Source organism: Diorhabda carinulata, chromosome 5, assembly GCF_026250575.1.
Source record: "Diorhabda carinulata isolate Delta chromosome 5, icDioCari1.1, whole genome shotgun sequence".
NCBI classification, from domain to species: Eukaryota; Metazoa; Arthropoda; class Insecta; order Coleoptera; family Chrysomelidae; genus Diorhabda; species Diorhabda carinulata.
Genome location: NC_079464.1, coordinates 21,550,403 through 21,573,425, shown reverse-complemented (window position 1 = coordinate 21,573,425; position 23,023 = coordinate 21,550,403). Strand labels below are relative to the sequence as shown.

The 23,023-nt window shown below is 33.6% G+C and overlaps 1 protein-coding gene across 2 annotated transcripts; it reads right to left on the bottom strand.

The window, feature by feature from the left end:
• Positions 1 to 622: 622 nt before the first annotated feature.
• LOC130894369 (chondroitin proteoglycan 1-like) lies at positions 623 to 16,208 on the bottom strand. 2 transcript variants are annotated; one of them, XM_057801145.1, is made up of 4 exons: positions 16,100 to 16,195; positions 10,314 to 10,496; positions 5,452 to 5,991; positions 623 to 5,406 (listed from the first exon to the last, which is right to left on the bottom strand). In XM_057801145.1, the coding sequence occupies exons 1-4, from the start codon at positions 16,155 to 16,157 to the stop codon at positions 4,856 to 4,858; spliced, it is 1,332 nt and encodes a 443-aa protein (XP_057657128.1). In that variant the 5' UTR covers positions 16,158 to 16,195; the 3' UTR covers positions 623 to 4,855. The 2 variants fall into 2 exon arrangements, with proteins under 2 accessions (XP_057657128.1, XP_057657127.1); XM_057801144.1 differs by having other exon boundaries at positions 623 to 5,991; positions 16,100 to 16,208.
• Between the last annotated feature and the right edge of the window lie 6,815 nt (positions 16,209 to 23,023).

Here is a 23,023-nt window from a genome sequence, read left to right as displayed (position 1 = left end):
CACATATCACAGATGATTTGATTTTGAAATTTAATTATATGATTTAAAGGGACGTTCATATAGATGCGTACAAAATGCAAAGTCTTGAATAAAGCTTAGATAGTCTTCATATATTTGCATGGAACATGTGTAGTGTGGCGAATTAAAGAAAGTCTGCCTTTTAGGTAATAGTTTTTTAATTAATATTATCTAAAAGTACGTCTATTATTATTTTTCGTTTTTTATATATAAACAAGTACCATTTTCAAAGCTGTGGAAGATTCAATTTAACAATTATTTTACATTAAATGATGTAATGTAGAAATATCTCACGTAGGAAAATTTGAAAAAGTTTTTTGCTGTACGCTGTATAAATAATTCAAAAATTCATCGTGACGACGCTGATAGAGATAAAGCGTATGAAATATGTCTGATTTTATCCGTCAATTTTGTTTAAGAGTTTGCTCTTCCTACCTAGAGATGGTAATATTATCTAAATTATTGAAATGAAGTATGGAGGTGCTATAGGTTAAATAGTACCTATTGAAAACGGCACCAAATTGTGTGTGAAATTGGTTCTCACTAATATAATGCAAGTAAAATAATGAAGATTATTAATAAATCAATAAAAAACGCCACATCACACATTTATACAATTTATTTTCAGTGACAAGTAATTTTGAATGATACAGTCTATACAATTATTATCAATTATAATTACTTGGTTGTAAAGCTTCTGCCTGGAGCATTTTGGTATTTGTCTTGTGTTTTGGTAATATTCTTCATAATTTCTTTTTGAACTTTAGATAATCTAAGTTGTGAAGGCTGGTTTTCTATTAGTTTCGCATTTCGCATTTCTTGAAAAATTGTATTATACATTTTCTCTAGATTACCGGATAAACCCTGCTTCAGAGAACTGCGTTGAAGGGTTAAAAACATATTGATTTATTTATAATTAAATAAACACAAATATTTCATACAAGCGATATTGACGGTATAATTTATTTTGACATTTATTGAAATATTTAACAAATATTTAAATTGCAACCGCCAAGTTGTCAAATGATTACCGCGATTTGATTTTTTTGTTTTTTAAGTCAAAAAGATTACATGTAAGAAGAATAAGATAAAATTAAAAGCGATAACAACCCCAACCAAAGACCATAGGAGAGTGTTTACGTCGTACCATTATGCTCATCTGATTTTCGATACACTTGACCTGCAGATTTATGTTAGCTTCGACTTCTACATTCTACTAACCTTTGGTCAGCAGATCTAGGCTGACCTAGTTTCAATAGAATTACTGTGATATGTGTAGAAAACAACCCAGGTACAATCCTATCGTATACTAACATCATTAAACGTTTTAATTAGCTGCTTTTATAAATATAACGAAACTTCTGGACGCACTTCAAAAATATTTCTGACCAAAGAAAGATCAAACCTTGTAGCAGAACTTTACGGTGTTGCCAGACTTAAAATAAAGAACTTCCGAAAGGCAGGCCTATCCTTTTCACGAGACTTCAGATAAATAAAAATAGAGTGTGACTGCTCTACCAATCAGAAAATGATAGAAAGGTAACGAAGAAGAAGAAGAAGCCCTCAAAAGGAATAATAAAACACACCGAACACCTACGAGGATAGATAAAAATAACAAAGGAAAATTGGATCAAATATTAGATTTAATGAGAGGCATGAAATCAGAAATGATTGATATGAAAAATGCAATTAAAAATATGAGAGCTAAACAAAAGGAACTTAAGGACGAAATAAAAATAGTAAAAGAAGAAAACGGAATTTCACAAATAATTATGAGGTAATAAAAAAGGAAAATAAAAAAATTACCAAAGAACTAAGCGATATTAGAAAAGCAGTGGGGTGGTTGGAAAGAGGAAGAAGGAATAAAAACGTAACGCTTATTGGAATAAAAATCGAAATTACAGCTTAAGAGGAACTGAAAAAAAATTGAAAATTCCTTGAAACAAATCTAAACGTACATGCAAAGATGAAAGAAGTGCGAAAACTTGGGAACAAAATGCTCCTAATCGAATGCAATGACAAAAACAAAAGAAAAAGGAGAAGACCAAAAAATGTAAAACAATTGCAAAAATCTTTAAAGAAAGAAATCTAACGTGGAATGATGCAAAAGAAAAAGCAAAAAACAAAATAGAATTCGTACATAGATAACAGATAAAATGTATAGGTGAATTTAAGTGGAATGTCTCTTGCAAGAAATGAAAAATTTTAAATTTTTATATTCATAGGGGGACATTGAACTAATTCAAATATTAAAAAATCGAGATTTTCTCGAAAACTATCCAAAAAACCTATTTTTCTGGAGGGTTAAGTGTCTAACATCTAGACCATTGGTTTCCAAACTTTCTTGTTCCAAAGACCACTTCCAAAATTTTGCTAGATCCGGCGGACAATTCTCACAAATTATATTTAGAAAACTTCCCTTTACCAAGCGATAAAAAGAAATATAATAAATGTTCCTGTGTTATAGGTATTTATTAAAATAAATAAATTATTACAGTTTGGCAAATACAGGAGTGAATGTCGAGAAATGTACGAGAGACACGAAGTTAAAATGAGAAAGTATTCAGACGAAAAAGAGGATAATAAGCGCTTGGTGAATTAGTATGATAAATAATGAACGTAGATATCCACGCAGTGTTCTTCACTATCTAACAGACACAATAGAACTGACAATAGTAGTCAAGTATACCTGCTTGCAGGACCGTACTAATCCCTACTACCATCATCTATAAACGCGCATTGATGGGGGGGGGGGCTATTTCACACTATTAATTATTATTGTTATAACAGTCGTAATATAACCAAAGCTAAACACTTTTATCGTAATGTACTTCTTCAATAGTAATTACAGATAAAAATATAATTTCAATGAGAGAGTTGATCTTGATAGATTGACAGCAAATTATTAATACGAGACTTGAGTTTTGTGAGGAATAACCGCAAAACTCCCCGTTCTGTGATAATCAATCTGATCCTTTTTTGTTAATAAGTTTGTAGCGTCACTGAAGCTTTTTTTGACGAGATATGACGAGGATAATCCAGGATATTTTTACCAGCAACTAAAATTTTTGTACCCACTTTTAAATGTCACTTCCAGCTCCTCATTAGTGCTGACATCGAGTAGCTCCTCTTGTAATTTCACATCCTCCACTTCCGTTTCATCAAATGGATTTATGTTGGTATTTCCATCGACAGAATCTTTTAAAATCATCATGCGCGCCTATCAAATGTTGAACGTATATATGAATATCTTCATCAAGGCATCTTTGTTGCGACAAGTTTGAAAATCGTGAAATTTTTTTTATGAGGATGTATTGATATCTAGTTAGCCTATACCAGTTCTATGCATAAACAAAATATTGCGTTACCATAGCAACGAATAATAACGTATTAGAAGTGTCAGTGTAAAGTTTGACGTCAAAAACGTGAACCAGAGTTACGCAATAAATTAAAAGAAAAAAGATGTCCACCGAAATTGTGAAAATTGGAGTATCGAGTACCTGTATTTAAAAGCGTTAAGAGATAAGCAGATCTACGAAGATATGCTTAATACCCTTGGTGATCAATCATTGTCCTTCGTATGTGACCGTGAAAAATTGATCTGCAAGCTTCAAAAGAGGTAAATTTTCCATTGAAGATGATGACCGATCGGGAAGGCCAGTTTCTGTGTCATTCCCCGAAAATATCAAAGTAGTTCATGACATGATTTAATAAGACCGTCGAATTGGGCTAAAACGTATATCTGAAGCACTGAATATTTCATACGAACGCGTTCATCATATAGTTCACGTCAATTTGGACATGAGAAAAATTGCTGCAAAATCGATCCCCAAACGTTTGAATGCTGACCAAAATCGTGCAAGGGTAGAAGCATCGCGTTCGATCTGTGCTCGATTTTAAAACAATGTAGACTTCTTATACCGAATTGTTACTATAGATGAGACTTGGGTACATTTCTACGATCCAGAAACAAAGCATCAATCGATGGAATGGCGACACTCTAGTTCTCCAAGATCTCCAAAAAGTTACGTGTCCAAAAATCTGCTGGAAAAGTTCTTCCTTCAATTTTTTGGGATTACCATGGAGTAATCATGATTGATTTTTTGGATAAGGATAAAACAATAACTGGACATTACTATTCGACATTACTGACCACTCTAGGGGAAAAAATTTAAGAGAAAAGACGTGGAAAGCTATCCAAAGGTATTTTGTTTTTGCTGGACTACGCCCCTGCACAGACATCTCATGCTGCCATGCAAAAAACTCGTAACTTCGGGTTTGAATTACCAGAACACCCTCTCCCCAATTCACCAGATTTGGCTCCGTCCGACTATCATCTCTTTCTTCAACTGAAAAAAAGTTTAAAAGTTCATAAATTTTCTTTCAACGAGGAGGTAATAAAAGCTGTGGAGGTCTAGTTTGCAGAACAAGAAGAAACATTTTTTTTTGAAAGGTCTAGAGACGTTGCACGTTCGCTGTAATAAATGTATCCAATTAAGAGGAGAATATGTTGAGTAATAAAATATTTTGACATTGGAATTTTGTTTGGTTCTATAGTAGGCTGAGAGTTTTTTAATATATCCTCATAAAAGTTCACAATAAACTATTTCAGCTTTGTAATAATTAGCATCTTTTATTCAAATCATTCTTGAAGACCAAGTGTACCAAGAATAAGTAATATTAAAAAAAGTGTGGTTTTTTATTTTTCACCTAATTATTTGTTATAAATTTACACCCACGCCAATAATTTTCCAAAATAAATGCACAAGTTATTTTATTTTATAGTTTGTTTTTCCTTTTGACCATCACAATGACTAGTAGTTTCTTATATAAAGCATCAGCTACCCAAATTACAATCCGTATCATGAGGATACACACACTGCTGCTTTGATAAACTAAACTGCAAACCTTCGGGACAATACATAGTGATTGGAAAACCATGAACACAAATAATAAATTTGTCGCAATCACTAGGATGCTGCAGGTAACTTCCATCATCATTCTTATAACAGATAGAAATTAAATTATCGCTAGAAGTTGTACAGCTTAGAGTGACAAGTCTTATCGGAATGACTCTACTTATTTTACAATTAGATTTAGCAGGTTCTACACAACTAATTAATTGGCTATTAAACCACAGATTGTTGTTACATTTCATGACATAAGCTGTACCGTAAGAACAAGCTACAAACGAAGTGCAATCATTGGGGTGAGGCGCTATAAAATATTCAGAGGATAGATCTGCGCAGACATAGTCCATGTTTTCGGTAGTAGCCACAGTTGTTGTTATATCTTCAGTTGGTATTGTTGAAGATATTGTAGATAGAAATGTATATTCAGTGGGCATTTGTGAAGATATTGTAAATAAAGATGTTGCATCTTCAATAGGTATTTGTGAAGATATCGTAGATAAAGATGCTGCATCTTCAGTAGGTATTTGTGAAGATATCGTAGATAAAGATGTTACATCTTCACTAGGTATTTGTGAAGATATCGTAGATAAAGATGTTGTATCTTCAGTGGGTATTTGTGAAGGTATTGTAGATAAGGTTGCTGTTGTATCTTTAGTCTGTATTTGTGAAGTTACTGTAGATAAAGATGTTGTTGTATTTGATATTTCTGATGTTATAAGAGATACAGTACTTAAATCCGGAGAAGTAGTTTTTTTGGTCGTATAAACATTTTCAGAAGTGGTTGATAATATCGCTTCAGTTGATACAGATGTAGAAATTATTAAAGAGCTTGTTGTTGCTTGCGTAGTGATTGGTGAAGTTGTAATAGTCGCCTCGCTTGATACGGGAATAGTTTTCCGAGTTCTAGATTTTGTACACGCTGTAGATTTTGTAGATGTTGTTGTAGTACTCATTGAAGGTACCTTTGACGTTGTCGAAGAAGCAGTTGTTGATGTGTATGGGGATGTTTCTTCGGTAATAGAAGTTTGAGTTTTATCAGCTGTTGTCGTTTCTGATGAATCTGAAAATACATATTAAAACTACGATCAGTGGTATTGAAAATATTATTCTCCAACTTAATTTCCGAATTAAATCATCGAAATGCAGAAATCAAAATGTAAGCCATATAGTTAGGATTGCGGCAAATTAAACAAAATCTGATAATAATGTAATGATATAGAAAAAGATTAGTAAGAAGTACTTTTATTAATAATATTATTTTTTTTATTAATAATATTATTAAATATTCCAAATACGATTCACAAACACAATTCAGAGCTCAAGACTTCTTATTCTTATCGAAGAGCATCCCAAATACTCAAAATAGGCAATTTTCGCCAACTCTAATATAAATACTTTGCGAACTAGTGTTATACAGGATGTTTCAAAAAAAGGTAGATAGAAAAATATTTGGGGTTTGTACAGTAGAAATACACATTTTTTACAATTTTGCCGCAACTACTGATCGATTCGGAAAATGGTTAATCAATTAATTACAACACCTTCTGTCAAAGTGCGGTGGAGTTCCATTGTGCAAAAGAAAATTGAGATCTTCGCTTGCTTAGCCCTAAATTTTCTAATATCTCTAGTATGTGAATGCTTAAAAAATCCAGGTTTTATCGATGAGGTCTCATTTACGCGACAAAAAATTTTCAATTCAAACAATGCTTATTAATTAATAATAATAATAATTAATACCTTTATCTATACTTCTTATCAGTTATTATTTCATAATTTTCAATTCAAAATATTCCGAAAACGAAAGTATCGAGTTTTATCAAAAGTAATATTGAAAATGATATGTCCAATACTACTTGGTGCGAACCATGTAACTAGCACTCTCATTCAGAGTCAGACATAAAAACAAATTCCTTGAATGTATGAGCTTCCAAAATATATTCGTATAAAATTTGAATACGAATGGCGTTACGCAAACCCCCAATATTTTTCAGTTTTTTATCTATCCTAGAGACGGGATCACCTTTTTTTGAATCACCCTCTAGGAGGCTAAAAATACCCAGCCAGACAGATACAAAACAATAACTTGAACATTATTGAGATAGTGTCAAATGGTAACACTTCAGTTAGGATATGGAAAGGAGTCGACAAAGTCTGTAAAAAACTAATAACCATCCATCCATTCATTGGAAATAAAGCAGCTGATCTGTAAGGTTGACACATTTTAAGGATACAAACATCTTTTATTTGATAACCTCTTTATTAGAAAGGAAAATGACTAAAAATTTTATGTTTTTTTTTTGTTTATTTTAAATTTAATTTGGGGTGGGTGGGTACAGCTGCGGCTGTATTATTCCCTATTGTCGGCCATTTGGCTGGAGAACCGGTTCACCAGGTTGCAAGGAAACCGTAGAAAACCTGCAACACCGACGATCGACGAGCTGTATAGGGTGGGTGTTGCGGGTCGGAATTTATCTGATTGATATGGGGGAATGATCGAGGAAGTTGAGTTGGATTTCAGGGAGATCATCGTAGGAGGGAGTTTTTTTTGGGTTTTAAGCCGATGGGCCGCATATTGTTGACCCAGGGGATAATAAGGGTTTCTTTCGCAGTGGAATTACGAGTAGTTGATTCGATGGTACGAATCACAAAGCGGGCTTGGAGGTCATTTAGGCGGCTTGGAATTGTTGCTGGGGCTAAATCTACACTTGTATTGGCAGTACCTGCGAATGGACTGCTCGCAGGTCAGGAGTTTTTTGAGAAGATATTCGGCCAAGGTGCTGAAGACGTTTACTCTATATTCGATAATGGGGCGGATGTATGTTTTATACGTATGAAGTAGGGTGAGGGGGTGGGTTCGTCCGGAATTTCCTTCGAGTGCCTTGATGAGACAGACTCGTCTCCGTACTCTGTTTAGAGTGTCATTCAGATCGGCCGTTTAACTGAGAGTGTGAGTAAATTTCACACCCAGATAGACGGCTTCTCTGCAGATTTCGAACCGCTCTCTCCAAAGTCTCCAGTGGAAGTTTTAGGTTGATGTTTGCTCTTTGAAGATACTAAAATATTAGTCAAAAAGCCAAATAAACAATTGATATGAATCTAATAGGCTGCTGTCATTTGTGTATTTAAAGTTACTAAAAGACGTCAATATAATATTTGTAAATTTAATTATGGCTCATTTGTTCGAGACTCAAAGAATAAACAATTCGATTATGATTGGTTGTGGTTATAAAACAAGAACTCAAAAGGAGGTTTGTGAAATTTTTAATAATAAATACCCTAGTCAACATGTTTCGCAGTCTACAGTTAGCAAAACATATAAAAATTATATATAAAAACCAGGTAAAAATATTCAATTTACTGATGAAAAAAAGTTAAATGTACTTCTAGAGATTGAGAAAAATATGCGTAAATAAAAATACCACCCTTACAATGTTCAAAAACGAAATATTTTTTTCTGAAGCAGCAAAGTTTCATTTAAACGGAACGGTTAACAAACACAAAAACACAACTGTAGATATTGAAGCAGAAAAAATCCTTAACTGGATGTGTGAGACTCACACTCAATATGGTATAATGGTAGATCATTGACAATAAAATTATTTGCCCTTATTTTGTTGAGGGCACAGTTAATGGTGAAGTTTATCTAGATTTTTTAGTGCCTACACTACAAAGACTTTATCTATTTACTACCTACAAGCGGAAGCTCCACCGCATGTTGCACGTACAGTTAGAAATTATTTAAACGAATATTTTCCCAATGGGTGGATTGGAAGACGTGGAACGATCGAATGGCTGGATAGATCCCTCGATTTGATAGACCAGACCAGAAAGTATATTTTGATAGACCAGACAATATTGCTGACGATAACGAAAACAATTAACAAAATAACCCCTGAAGTCACACAAAATGTTGTACAACAATTTCAAAATCGCCTTGGTCATTGTCAAGAACTGAGTGTTGGTAATTTTGAACATTCAATTTAATTGTAAATTACATTGAAAATACATTCTAAATATTATGGGACATTATTAAATTATGACCAAATTTCAAAAACTTCATAGTGCTGAATAGAGGACTAAAATCCCAAGGTGCCACACGACCCGACCCCCTTTTTTATATACAATTTTCGCATGGGTGCTTATAATTCGGAGAATATTTTCTTATCGTAAATTGTCAGTTTGAGAATAAAAATCGACCTGTTTCAGGTTTTTTCACATAGTACATAATAACGCTAAAATTAACCTTGATTTACACGTGGAAATTATTTGAAGGTATTAGAATAACTCATAATTCAAATAACAGCTGTGCCATGAGATTGCGGATATATTCACAAACAAACAAACAACGAAATAAAGTTAGGAAATTAAGGAATGTTAAAAATTTGAGAAAAAAAAATGAATAATGTCCTATACACAGAGAAAAACTCTGTGAGATATAAATTTGAAATATCTTGATGAAATTAACTCACAAAACTAAACTAATGAAATATTAAAGATATTGCTGGTGGAATTTCAAACAGCCACCAAAAATTGAACGCGATTTTCAAAAACTATGATCAAAATGACTATCTGGATTGGGATTTGCAATGAATTGATAGGTGATCTATCTAATTCTGAATCATAGCTTTCGAAGAGCCCCAAGATCTGTGATTCAAGTTTATAGTGTCACTGAGGTTGAAGAACTTCCATTTTAAGAGAAAATTTAAATTTAAGTGCAGAAGATTTTTAATACATTACATGAAATTATAAATATCTATTCAATGAAGGATTCCCTCGGAAGGTTCAAGAAACCCTACATTACATTTTCCTAATTTCTCTACAAAATTTTATTTCTTTGTATTTATTATTTTTTTTGGTTATTTATAAAACAATATTATGATATATGCTTTCTTTTGTTTGATAATACTTTAATCTAGAGTAGTAAAACTCTAATTAGTAGATATTAGAAATCCTCCTCCATAAACTCAGATGAGACTCAACTTTCTGGAGAATAATGATATCAACTTTATTATTGTTTTGAATTATTTGAATTGTTTCTGAAATTGATTGTAAAAAAAACGGACCAAACAAACAAATATGTCTCCCATTTATTTTATACTTCATTCCCGCATATACTCAACTCTCTCAAAATAAAATATGGAAATTCACGACTCGATGTCACTCGTACACAGTATACACTAGTTTCCGTATAATACACAAAAATTAGTTTAAAAATTTGACAGAAAGCACCCCACGCTTTTATAATAGTGACATTATTGTTAGTAATTTTATTTTTATGCCAATAAACTGGTGAGAAACTGGTACAATGAGGCAAAAAGCAGAAAAAAAGGAAAGGGAGAATAAAAGAACTTATAACCGAGGGCCGTACATAACAATAATCACCTTCTGTTGAAATTACACATCCAACATTCTGGGGGTAATCACAAACATTCAACTCAGGATTGAAATGAAGATTTGCTGGACAATTGAATAGATATGGGAGTCCATTTGAGCACTGCCAAAAACTCCCACAGTCTTCTTTATTCGGAAAATACGCCGCATTAGAACCGTCGCGTGGACAATCAGCTGTAACAAATGAACCCAATTTTAGTAAAACATATTTATTCAGAGTATTTTGATGCTCATTTTTGTATTAGTAATTTGTTTTACTTATTTAAAATACACTGTAGCGTATCTGAATCCGCGTTTCAAAAGGGTGATTGCTTTTAAGTTTCCATATAAATAACCCAAAAAACCTATTTTAAATGTCAACTTTTAAATAATTGACTTGAAAGGTGTCAGTATCTTAATGTTAGGACTTTTCGAAAACTATGATCAGGTTAAACCATATCATGATCTGAAATTGATCGAAATATATGACAGGATCCTTTCTATCCTGGTAGACCAGTGAATAAATGCGGTCGGATAATGGATAGTTTCATTTTTCTATGTTTCTAAACTTTTGAAGTTCTTTTGAAGTTCTATAAAAAGGGATTTATTACCCTTAAATGACTATCTACTGCCAATTCTAATGAGCAGCGTCATTGATAGGTTACTGAGTTTTGCTGTTTTTATACTTTTCGACACTTCAACATATTATTGGTATTTGTAGTAAATTTCAGTACAAAATCGGTTTGAGTGGGTAAATCGTTGATAACTACTCAGTAACAATTATTGATTATCTAGAATCTATTATACAGTGTACCTTGAAATAAACCGTACTGAACTTGTAATAATTTTATTGTTTCAAGAAATAGATATTTTTGACACTTCATTACACGTTCTAAATGTGCTTCTCCTCACTCAAGACAGAGTACCGATGTTCCAAATTTCTAAGGGTTATCTCAGGTCCTCGAAGAAGAATCTAACGGCATTCTTCATTCATTCACTAATGATTTGTGGTGCCCGTTTAAAAACGGTAGTTTTAGCCCTGTGAAGTGAAGTTAGTAAATCGTGAAATGGATCTGCTTTGAAAATATTTCTGAAGAAATTGATGAACTGCGGTACCAGTATGGCAAGTTGCCCTGTCCTGCTGGAAAAATTAGCTTCGAAATGCCAAATTACGTTCATGACAGAATTGATGTAGATCAGGGATAGAGTGTGTTAAAATTTGTACGTACTGTTTCAAAAAATTCGATTTTGATTTTGATTGACGAAAAAAAATCCTGAGAAATTTAGAACTCTTAATATTAATATTAAGAGGTGCCGCGTCGAAAATTTGATTAACGTGGTAAAACTTTGGAATTCATTAACCATTAACTCTTTAACAAGTCATCGGACTAGTTATGTCAGTACATATTTTTGTAGAGAATTGAACGCTCTGCAACAAAAAATTCCTATAATTTTTTGATATATTTACTTTTTCAAAAGTTATTTAACGCTAAAGATGAATTGATTTAAAATTTTTATATTTTTCTAATTTTTCGACGCAACCATCAACTTAATGAAAAAATTGAACTTAGCTTTTGATAATGGTTTGGACCGATTCGGACCGGTAGATTTTGAGAAATCTTAAGAAAGCTACGAACATTTTTTTTTAAATTTGGTTTTTTTGGAATAACTTTTAAACGGCTTTACCGACCGATTTCAAACAACAAAAACCACGTCAATCGCCATCAAGCTGATCAAAATTAGTTGATTCGTTAGTGAGTTATCGTTGACGTACAAAATGAAAAAACAGTGAATTTTCCAATTACACCGGAATTTCCGGTCTGATTAATTTAGGAACATCCAGGAACTATGAATCTCGCTCGTTGGATGTCGAAGGCAATTTATTGTCTGAAAATATTTATTTTTAGAGGCGAGTTCAAACTCAGTGCTCATGAAGAAAATAGTCTTGGTTTTCTTCATCAGAAAGACAAGGAGAAAGATGTAAATTCTTGAGCTAATGAGGAGCTGGTTCATAACATATTACATATGCTATGTTAGCTTGCTGTATCTCAGTGGAAAGTTCGTCAGCTGGTAACTTGAAATGTGTAACGTAGAAGCATCTATCACTTACTGAATCTTATCAGCTGACGACTTTTCCCTTGATTTACAGTTATTCTCTTTTTTTATATAAATTGAAGTTATACATAAGCCCTTTTTACATTGTAGCTAGATTGTGAATTCGAATTACCCTCTGTAGATGTTATGCTATAGCAGAGCGTAAAATGCTAAAGGTACAATGAGAGGGGGCAAGATGTACCCATGACTATATACAAAGGCCCTTTGTTATGTTGTATAATACAGATGGAAGATTCTAGGTAGAAAAGAAATAGGTGGGGAATATAATGCATTTTCACGAATAAGTAAATCTAATAAAATGTCAGAAGTGTTACCGGACAAGATTACAACAACAAATTTAATCGATGGAGAATGTGAAATTCCGGAAATATTAATAAACTTTTATATAAAAGTAATATCTGGTGAAAATTATCGACGGAGACAAAATATAAGAACAAGATGGCTAGCCAAATCCTTTTCTAAAGATATAATTTATACTATTTCGAATAGTCGAATTAAATTAATCGAAGCATATTTGTTTGAGCATAACTTTGAAAAGTTTAACCAACAGCAAAAAAATATAAATATTGTTAATCGGCATGGTCATTGCTGTAGTTATAGTACACTAGAAGGCCTTGAGACTGAGGCAACATTCACTTCTTGCGAGCTTGCCGAAATTTGTCTAGAAGGTATTTTACGAACATCTCATTTGTATACTGGAGTTGCATTCGACAATTACGATCGTTTCGTAGACACTACCACTGGCAAAGATACACTCCACGATAATGTAGGTATCATTTCCCAAATTGAAAATGATATCGTCAGTGAGGAAGCAGTTAATGAAGCAGTAGTTGAGGATGATAATCTACATCAAAATCTTCAGACGGACAACAATGTCATAGGTGAAGCAGTAGTTGAGGACGATAATTTACAGCAAGATCTTCAGATGGAAAATAATATCATCGGTGAAGTAGACACAGGCATCAATGTGGATAATGTTTCGGTATCTCGATCTCGCAAACATAGACGAAGTTTTGATATTGTTACTCCATAGCTTCATAGGTTGAACAAAAAAGATTTATTTCCCAAAATTCAAGAGTTTACTTGCCAAATGTACAACTTTAACCGATTGAAAAAGATAAACGACACTAGGGTTGCGATATTCCAAAAAACTTATAAGTTTTTAGACAATACAGATGAATTCAAGTTGCCCAAAAAAGGTATTGACGGTTCTTCGCTACTCCCATGTGAATCAGAACTTATAACCAATATTTAAGGGCGTGTTACATTGCCCAAATTTGGTCTCACGCACTCCTTGAAGTTCCTACAACTGAACTGGGACTCAGCTAACATTAATTTTCACTCACAGTAACATATAAACTATCACCAGATTAATTTTTAGTTGAGAGGTAATCATTGAAAATATAAATTATTTTTACATATTATGGTCAGCTGACTTTATTTTTCCTTCAAGATATTAGATAAACTATCATTCGAGAAATTTTAGAATGGGAGGAAATAACTTAAAAAACTTTTTTTCCTTTATGCGTGGGAGGCTGCCGCTGCCTGCCCCACTACACAAGCCGGAGCCGCAGCTAACGATCGCGAAGCTTCATAACACAACTTCCCATTGCATTTTACGAATTCGTGATGAAAATTTGTCAGTGGCTCCCGGACCATTAGTCTCGGCTAATTCACAAAAATTCAGTTAGCAGTTAGATTTAGCGCGTACTCCGTATACCAGCTCCCAGGACCGTAACTTGTGAACCACTTCGAATATCGAAAAATCCTTTGACACACATTTTTTACAAATGTTATAGATGTGATTTATGAAAAAAAAAATCGATTCATTCGACCCGAGAAACTAGAGATCCCCTTGTGTGACGAAGTTCAAGTTGTGCTGAGTTGCAACTTGCAGTGTGCAGTCTCGTGTAATTTTGGAAAATTTGGAAAGGCCTCGTGGATGCCGAAAAACCGGTCCTTTAACTTTCGAATTATTTCATTGTTGCATTTATGTACAAGTGTTGTGAACACAGTGGAAACAATTACGCTTGGTGTTGGAAAATCTTCGAGTTACAGAGTTAATAAAGAGAAATATGGCGAGTTTCAAACAACTAACCTAACCAAAATTTCATATATGATATAATACAAAAGAATGACTTCGAAAGAAAGTGTATTCATTCTTTTTAAGAACAATAATGTTCGACAGTAGGTTCGAGATGATAAGAATTACTCTGAAATTACTCGACACACATTATGGAAACTTTTAAAAGAATTAGGTTGTGGCCGAGTAAATTATTCCAAAAAATCTATTTAAATAGAGAGAACGATATTGTATAATGGATAGAAATTACCTAACGACTATAAAAGAAATGAGTAACCGAAATACATTTTATTTAGATGAAGCATGGATCAACGAGGGATATTCATCCAATAAATTTTGGCAAAATGAAACTGTTACAAGTCGAAGACAAACTTTTTAAAAAACTTTATCTACTGGTTTCAATCCACAATCAGAACAGATGCTTTGACTTATAATAGGGCTCATTGGTAGTTGAACGGTTTTCTTGAAAGTCGTTTATTGACTTCTGAATCTACTTCTACAGGTTACTACAATGTACTGATGACAAATCTTCTTCCTCAGAACTGTATAATAGTAATATATGTATGTAAAGATTGGGTTGTCATATACACTATGACCCAAAGGATATGTTGTATCATCCTTTCTTGCTGCGATATTGAGGAACCCAGTGTTTACAGGTGATCCATTAATTCCACTCCTTTAAGGAAAGTACAGAATGGGGGATAGCTGTAGCTGCCAGATATATTAGTCTAGGTGTAGTGCTCTGGGGTTCCATTGTTTTTCACACTTCAAGATAATGTGGATAGAGGTTTCGTCCTCTGTGTAACAAAATCTGCATGCCGCATTATCTGCTAAGTCTAGCGTCTTCAGTTGTCCACAGATGCGACAATGCCCCGATAGGACTCCTGTTAGTATTCTTAGATTGTTCTTACTTGGGTTGTTCCATTCAGCAGATCTTCTCTGGTTATAGTTTCCCAGGGGAGTCTTTGCTAATCTCAGCTTCTGTAGGTTGTCCCAATAATTGGTTTTGCTCCTCCTATCAATCTTCTTTTCCAGTGCTTTGTCCATTGTTCAGTAGCTTTTACCACAGAAGGGTTCAAGTCCCATGAAGGACTTGTCTGCCCCCTCTTTAGCGAGTTTATCAGCTCCATAGTAATAGATAATGCAAATTATGACTCGAGAAAAATTACCCAGAACCAACAATATTGGATAAATTCAAAGAATATCAAGTTTAATCCCGATACTGCATTCTTTGTATGTTCCATTCATATAGAGAAATTCAAAAAAATAAAAAATTGATGACATGTCATTGCAGAAAATCGTAGAATGACGGTGGTTAGATTACCACCGTATCATTCCGAACTAAACCCGATTGAACTGGTATAGCCACAGATATAAAGATTAACATTGTAAATAAAAAAAACTACGTTCATTGTAGATGATTTGCGTAGACTAAAAAAAGAAATAAAGGGAAGGCTAATATATCAGTAATGCAATTTCTGATCATTTTTACTAAAAAAATGATGTATTCTAACAAATCTTCATAACAAAGTTCACAATGCCGAAATTGTCATGGAACTCACTTTTATAGTAGTAAAGTAAATTCAAATTTCGTACTTACGATATGTTTTCACAGCTACAATTGAAAGGAGAAAATAAAATAATCGTTGAGAATACATAAGTACGGAGGTACATTTTTTAACGCTTCTATAGGAACTATACATTTTACTGAATATGGTTCAATATTTTGTTGATATCGACATATGAATTTATGACAGGTTTAAAACATGGGAGATAATCTATGAATTCGACGAATACAAATTTATAGATATATTGTATAGTTTTAATCTCTTTTATATTGAAATACTTGATTGAATTTTCCAATGGATTGCGGAAATAATTTATTAATAAAGGAGTTTCATATTATTAGGAGTGTTGTTGAAAGTTACTACGAAGTAGCTTCACTAGCTATTTAAGAGCGCGTATGTTCTTTGATTTCATCGGTATATCAATTATTTCGTCATCGATATACGATTTGAAAATTCTGAAAATCGCTTTCTCTTCCCTTTGCAATTTAGTAATACATCCTCGCAATATGCGGAGTCACATGCAGAAAAAGTCGGCTATATCGTCGGCTATATTCCAAAATTTCACGTGTATTGGGTATAGATTCCATATATTTTAGGATCGTTGGTTCCAAAAATAGCTCAGATACCTCAAATTATGGCCCTGACGACGACGAGTCGATGGACGAAAAGTAACTAGTAAGTAATGACACTTATTGTTTTGCCGCTCATGTGGTAACTCTGGAGCATCGATTTCCACGACGTAATGTGGTAATACCACTCTTTCCATATACAGAGTGAGTTTTATGCATGTATCGCCTCAATTATCTCGGAAACGGCTTGTAGGATTTTAATAAATTTTTGTGTACAATGGTCTTGTGATACGGCCGGTATCATTTGTTCTTTCAAATTGATCACCCTGTATATTTATTATTTTTCATCTGTTCCCTATACCTAAATGCCATAATATTGCTTTTAGCTACATTTGCGTTATCTCCGCAATAAGCTGAAATAATACATTTAGGTGTCTATTACAGCTATAATAACAAATTTGACGTTTCAATAAATTATTATTGTTGAAGTTTATTGAAAGTCACAATGGATCGTTTATCTGAAAAAGAACGAATTGATATTTTAATGATATTAGGATATGGTGATAGGCGTAGTAATCAATAAAAAACGTGGAATATTTTTAATAATTTATATCCTAACCGAAATCTCATCTACTGTTAGTAAATTACTAAAAAAGTTTAACGAAACTGGTTCAGTAGTAAAAAATTTATCCAAATCAGTGCGCAGAAAAACTGCATCAACTGAAAACAAATCTTTAGATGTTTGTGTCCTGTTAGAGGACGATCTTCACTTGAGTACTAGACAAATATCCAGGGAACTTGATATTTCGCAAACATCCATAATGAAAATTTTACGTGATACTAAATTCCATCCATACAAAGTAACGTTCAAGAGTTGTCAGATGACGATTTTGATAGAGGTTTCAGACCTAATAATGGAAAATATTACAACCAAAACGCTACAAATTTTTTAAGTAATGTTACGTTTTGCGATGAGGCTACTTTTTGTATTAATGGAAACGTAAATCGGCATAATTGTAGATACTAGTCACGTAACAATCCTCATTGGATTCGTGAATCCCCGACCCAATTTCCCGAAAAACTGCATCTATGGGCTGGAAAAACAGGGGGCAAAATAATTGATCCCTTTTTCATTGAGGGTAACTTAAATGGACCGGCGTATTTAGATTTATTGAAAAATATACTTGAGTTGGCTCAGACATTTTCCAATCCCAATAAGTATTTTCAATTAAATTAAAAAAAAAAAACTTCATTATTAGAAATTTTCAAACAATAACAATATCCCAAACGACAATATTTGGCTACAACAAGATAGTGCCCCACCTAAATAATGTGTTTCCCAGGAGATGTATTGGAAGGCATGATCACGTCACTTGAAAAACATCGTTTATAAAACAAAACCTGCCAATATTCAGGAAGTTTTAAAAATCGCAAGGATTGTTGTATTGAAGTAAATGGACAACATTTTGAGTATCTGCTGTTTTTGCCTTTACCAGTGGCGGCGTACCAAGCGTACCAAGGCCTCGCAGTGCTAAGGGCCTCGCGCCTCACAGCCGAAAATAAATTTAAAAAAGTATGGAAAATCCAAAAGAACACCCCAAAAGGTTTTTCTTATTCTAGAGTATCTGGTAGATACTCGGCACCAAGTATACATTCGCCCCACTACCACACTATATACGCGAATAATCTTGAGTGACGTCATTATAAAATGTTTGGATCCCAATATCTCCGTAATTACTGTATATTATGCGTTTATATTCTACAGGTTATCAATATCCAAAATAAGCTTTTAATTGAATGTAAAAATAAATTAAAGCTTGCTATGAAGCCTTTATCAGACACAAAGTGGGAAAGCAGAGTCCAGGAGGTGAAGGCTGTATTATTGCAATTTGATAATGTTGTTGAATGTATAAAAAACTGTTCTTAAACAAAATGTTTAGTTTGGAATTTATCACATCATTACATACATGGTATTAGTTATTAACTGTGTCAATACCATTAGCAAATTATGACAATCTGTACAAGTCCATTTAAGCATTACTCGTGAACATTTGCGTACATTTTGTAACTGGATCAAAAATATCGACAAACTGGATTCAAAAAATGCTTGTCTGACGCACAAAATTTCCTGATGTTTCCAGTTTTAATTTAGTTATAACGCCCGAATGTTTGCCACCCATGCCAGGAGCGCCATTCGTAGTTGTACTGCTAAGTATATTCCATTCGAGCACATATTCTGCTATTAAATGCTCAATAGCAGAATAAATATCATTTGCTGTTGTAATACCTGACAATGGAACGCACTTTAATTGTTTATACAGCAAGTTGAGCTATATAAATAGTATCAGTGCTCTCGTCAACAGCCTTTAATTGAATAACCAAATTTTGAGATAAATCATTTATTCTTAACCTTTAACACCATCAGTGAAAAATTTTGATCTTTTCGCGATTTCTAATGCAATAATTGATTTCAGAGCATATTCTCTTTCTGTATTAGCTTTAGTAAACATCGATTGTTCACCTTGAAGTTTAAATTTTCAAAATTACAATGTGTCGATTCTTATTTTTTAAGTGTAACATTCGAATTTTAGCTTATGAATCGTATCATAGTGCCTCTTCAAATTGAACTCCTTACAAACAGCAACTGTACGATTACAATTCAAACACAGTGGTTTATCTTTCCATTCTATGAAAAAATATGCAATTTCCCATTTAGACAGAAAAACTCTGCACTTACTGTCAACTTTACGTTTTTATGACATTATGCCAAAATCGTAACAATTATGGAACTCGACACAACAATTATGGATATCGCACGCGCACGACACAATTACAATTAAAATCCTTCTCCAACCGTATCGCTTCGATTACTGAACTCAACTGACTCACATCGGCCTAGAGGCCTGTAGTCCGTATCTTTGACGTGAATAATAAAGGCGTCGTCTTTGTGGACTACATATTCAATGTTGAGATCTGAACTCACCGTGGGCAAAAATGTTGGTATCAAGAATAGTACATTATGCTTTTGGCTTGGCGAAAGCGACGGTCAGCAGGATACCATGGAAAAAAATCGGAGATTTTGACGAAGAAGAATATTATTAAATAAATCTGTTTCTTAGGTCGCAATGATAATAGGGAGCCTGCAGGAAGGCTGACTGACGTATATTCCGAGTAGCAAAACTTTCTTAGTTAAAGATATTTGGGCAATAAAGGAGACGCTGAAAATCATTTCGCCAACTTTTTTCCACAAAACAAATTTATTAATGATGTGATTAAGAGTCTAATCATAATATGGCAAGAGGTCAAGGATACTAATTGCATTTTGGTAAAAAAAAATTATTCACAAATTGAGTATGTATGGATTTGGGGTTTAGTATACACCTCGACCCAAAGGATCTATTGTGTCCCCCTTTTTTGTTGCGATATTGAGGATCTCAATGTTCACAGCTGATCTAACAATTCCACTCATTTAGAAAGTTTAGAATGTGGGATGACTACAGCTGCCAGACGTATTGTATACGAGGTTTAATGCTCTGCACGTTGCACTAACTGCCAAACCTAGCGTCTTCAGATGTCCATTGTGGCAGCAATGAGATCTTTATTGATTATAATTTCACACGAGTCTCAATCCCTGTAGATTGTCAAGTAAATGGTTCATCTCTTTCTATCTTCTTTTTCAGTATTGGAAAATTGAGGAAAAACTTTATAGGTGACCCCATCTAGATTAAGAAAAATTATTGTCGGCGCCTTTTTTCGGATAAAAAAATAACTACAAAACTATAAACAACATGGCGTAATATTAACTAAACAACGGAAGTACCTTCTTCAGTAAATAATGATACAGCATATAATAAATAATCTATTTGTTTATCATCTTTATCATTAAATTCACAATCGCTCACATTCTAGTTGCTAAGGTTTATTTTTTATTAAAATATAGATAGATTAATAACAATAAAAATATATTTACTTGTCACTGAAACATAAAACTAATAAAATTTTAAAATGCGATATATTTTTGTCTAATTACAACAGGTTATGGGCCATTAACCAATAAATGACGCATATTTCCAGAAATATTCAAATTTATACTTGAAAAAATAACATATATTATATTGCTGTAACAATCTACAACAATCTACTGGAATGGGAAGAATCACTAAAGACTTATAGATGGAAGAAGAAGACGACTGTCAAACAAGAAGAAGAAGAAGAAAATGCTGTATTGTGTATAAGACAAGAGCTTGTAAAATGTACATTGTAATGAAGATTTAAGGGCTTTCCGGAAACTAAAACCGGGTTCAAGTAGATAACTTAACAGAACAAGATTTACATCGCAGTTTCCGAAAGTCGCATTCAATTTTCGGTGGAAATTTCAAATTAACAAATGATTTATAAGAACTTTGGGTTTCTATCATTTTTTATTGCGTTAATTCTTCCATGATTTTTATTTAGTTGTAAAATAGATGTTTAAAAATTGGTATTGAGCAGTAGTCGATGATTTAGCAGAAATATTTGTCACATCCATGGACAAGCTGTTCAAAACCTTATTCAAAGTAAGTTGCCGCCAATGTAGCCTAACCGTTCAGTAACAATAGAGTACAAAACAAACCTTGAAACTTCTGGAAATTCCGTAGACAAAAGCACTAAGAACGAATCTGTCCTCTTTAACCATTCTGTCAACTCGTTGAACCAGGTAATTTGAAACGACAGATTTGCGTCATTGGCCCCCTTCATCAATACAGCCATCTTTAAACTTTCGACACCATTCTCGCACAAAACCATCACTCATGAAGTTTTTCCCATACACACGACTCATTCTCTGATGGATTTCTGCAGAACTATTGCCTTCAGCCTGTAGAAAACGAATCACAATTCGCAATTCACACTTGGCGGGAGCATCAATAATGGCGGACATGTTTACGTGGTTGTAGCACAACGCCGAATGACGCCTGAATGTCAACAATAGTGATCGAAGGTTAAAAAAACGGCCCTCGTATGATTATAACACACAAAGTCTCCATCTCGAGAATAGACTTAAAGAGCTCATCATAATTTCGAGAATGGCTTATTTTAGTTTCATGAAGAAGCAAATTTCATGCTTCTAAACGAGCTCCTAGGAGTTTCGATTGAATATAAATAACAAAATGAAAAAGTGTAGCAGAAATGATTGAGCCTCCATCGTCACTATAACCTGAAGATAACAATGCTGTGAGAAAGCTTAGAACGTTTATTCATGAACTTCAACTTTAACCTCAGCTGATACTTCATCTACATATAATGTGTTTATCTTTCTTTTTCTATAGAAAAAGTATAGTGTAGAACACGTGAAAAAACGTGTTATTTCTCCTTCACTTAATTAGCAACAAAATTCGCAATTCCCACATGGCGGGAGCATTAATAATGGTGGACAGGTTTACGTGACTATAGCACAACGACGACTGAGGCCTTAATGTCAACAATGGCGGAGTGTGTAGTGCGAGAGCTTCACAGTCGCCTACAGGCTTTTACTTACTTTTAAGCGAGAATAAAGCCTTTTTTATTACGAATTATTTGTTTGATTAACCACATACCTTAACAACAAGAATATGTTTGCCATCCCCGCGTTATATGGGGTAATTCCAGTGTTGTGAGGGAGATTAATGTATGTTTTCTCCTCTTATAGACAGTGCATGATTTAGCACCACCAGTACCCTAGACGAAATTTCTCCGCCGCCCCTTAACTGCTAATCAAAACTATACGAAAAAAGGCAGTTATCAAATTCATTCAATATGAAACTACATTGGCGATAAGATCCAAGAAAGGAGTCAACTGATCAACGGCGTTGTTGCCAATAATGTTGTTTTAACCGATGACAATGATGTTGTTGGACATAATCTACCATTAGAGAAAGATATGAAGTACAACTATGGAGATAACTTAATCGCTTTAATATTTCTATAATTTAAAAATAGACCAGTGAAAGTATTCAAAATATCACAAAATTAGAGTTCTAGGAGATTTACATAAATTTGTAAGAGATTGTAAATTCGCAGTAACCGACAAATTTTCTTATCACATAACTTTTTATCTAGATTGTTTGGGAAGTCGTTTTGGCATTTCAGTCGCTCTACACCTATACCCACAAGATATTTTGATCAAGACTCTAAATCTAATTCTTCTGATCCCAAAGGAAGTTATTTTTCTGATGTTTTCGCGTCCCACTTCTCAAGGTGTTAGTACCCATCCTTCAAGGTACTTAAGCGTTTTAGCGAAATTGGCTTAAGAACACAGTAGGGCTCCTGTTAATTATTGCTTTTAAGGTTTGTTTGCACTCCCACGCTAGTTTAGATGTGTACTCAGTAACTTTCAGAGCCTTCAAGTCTATCTGAATTTGAATATGGTTT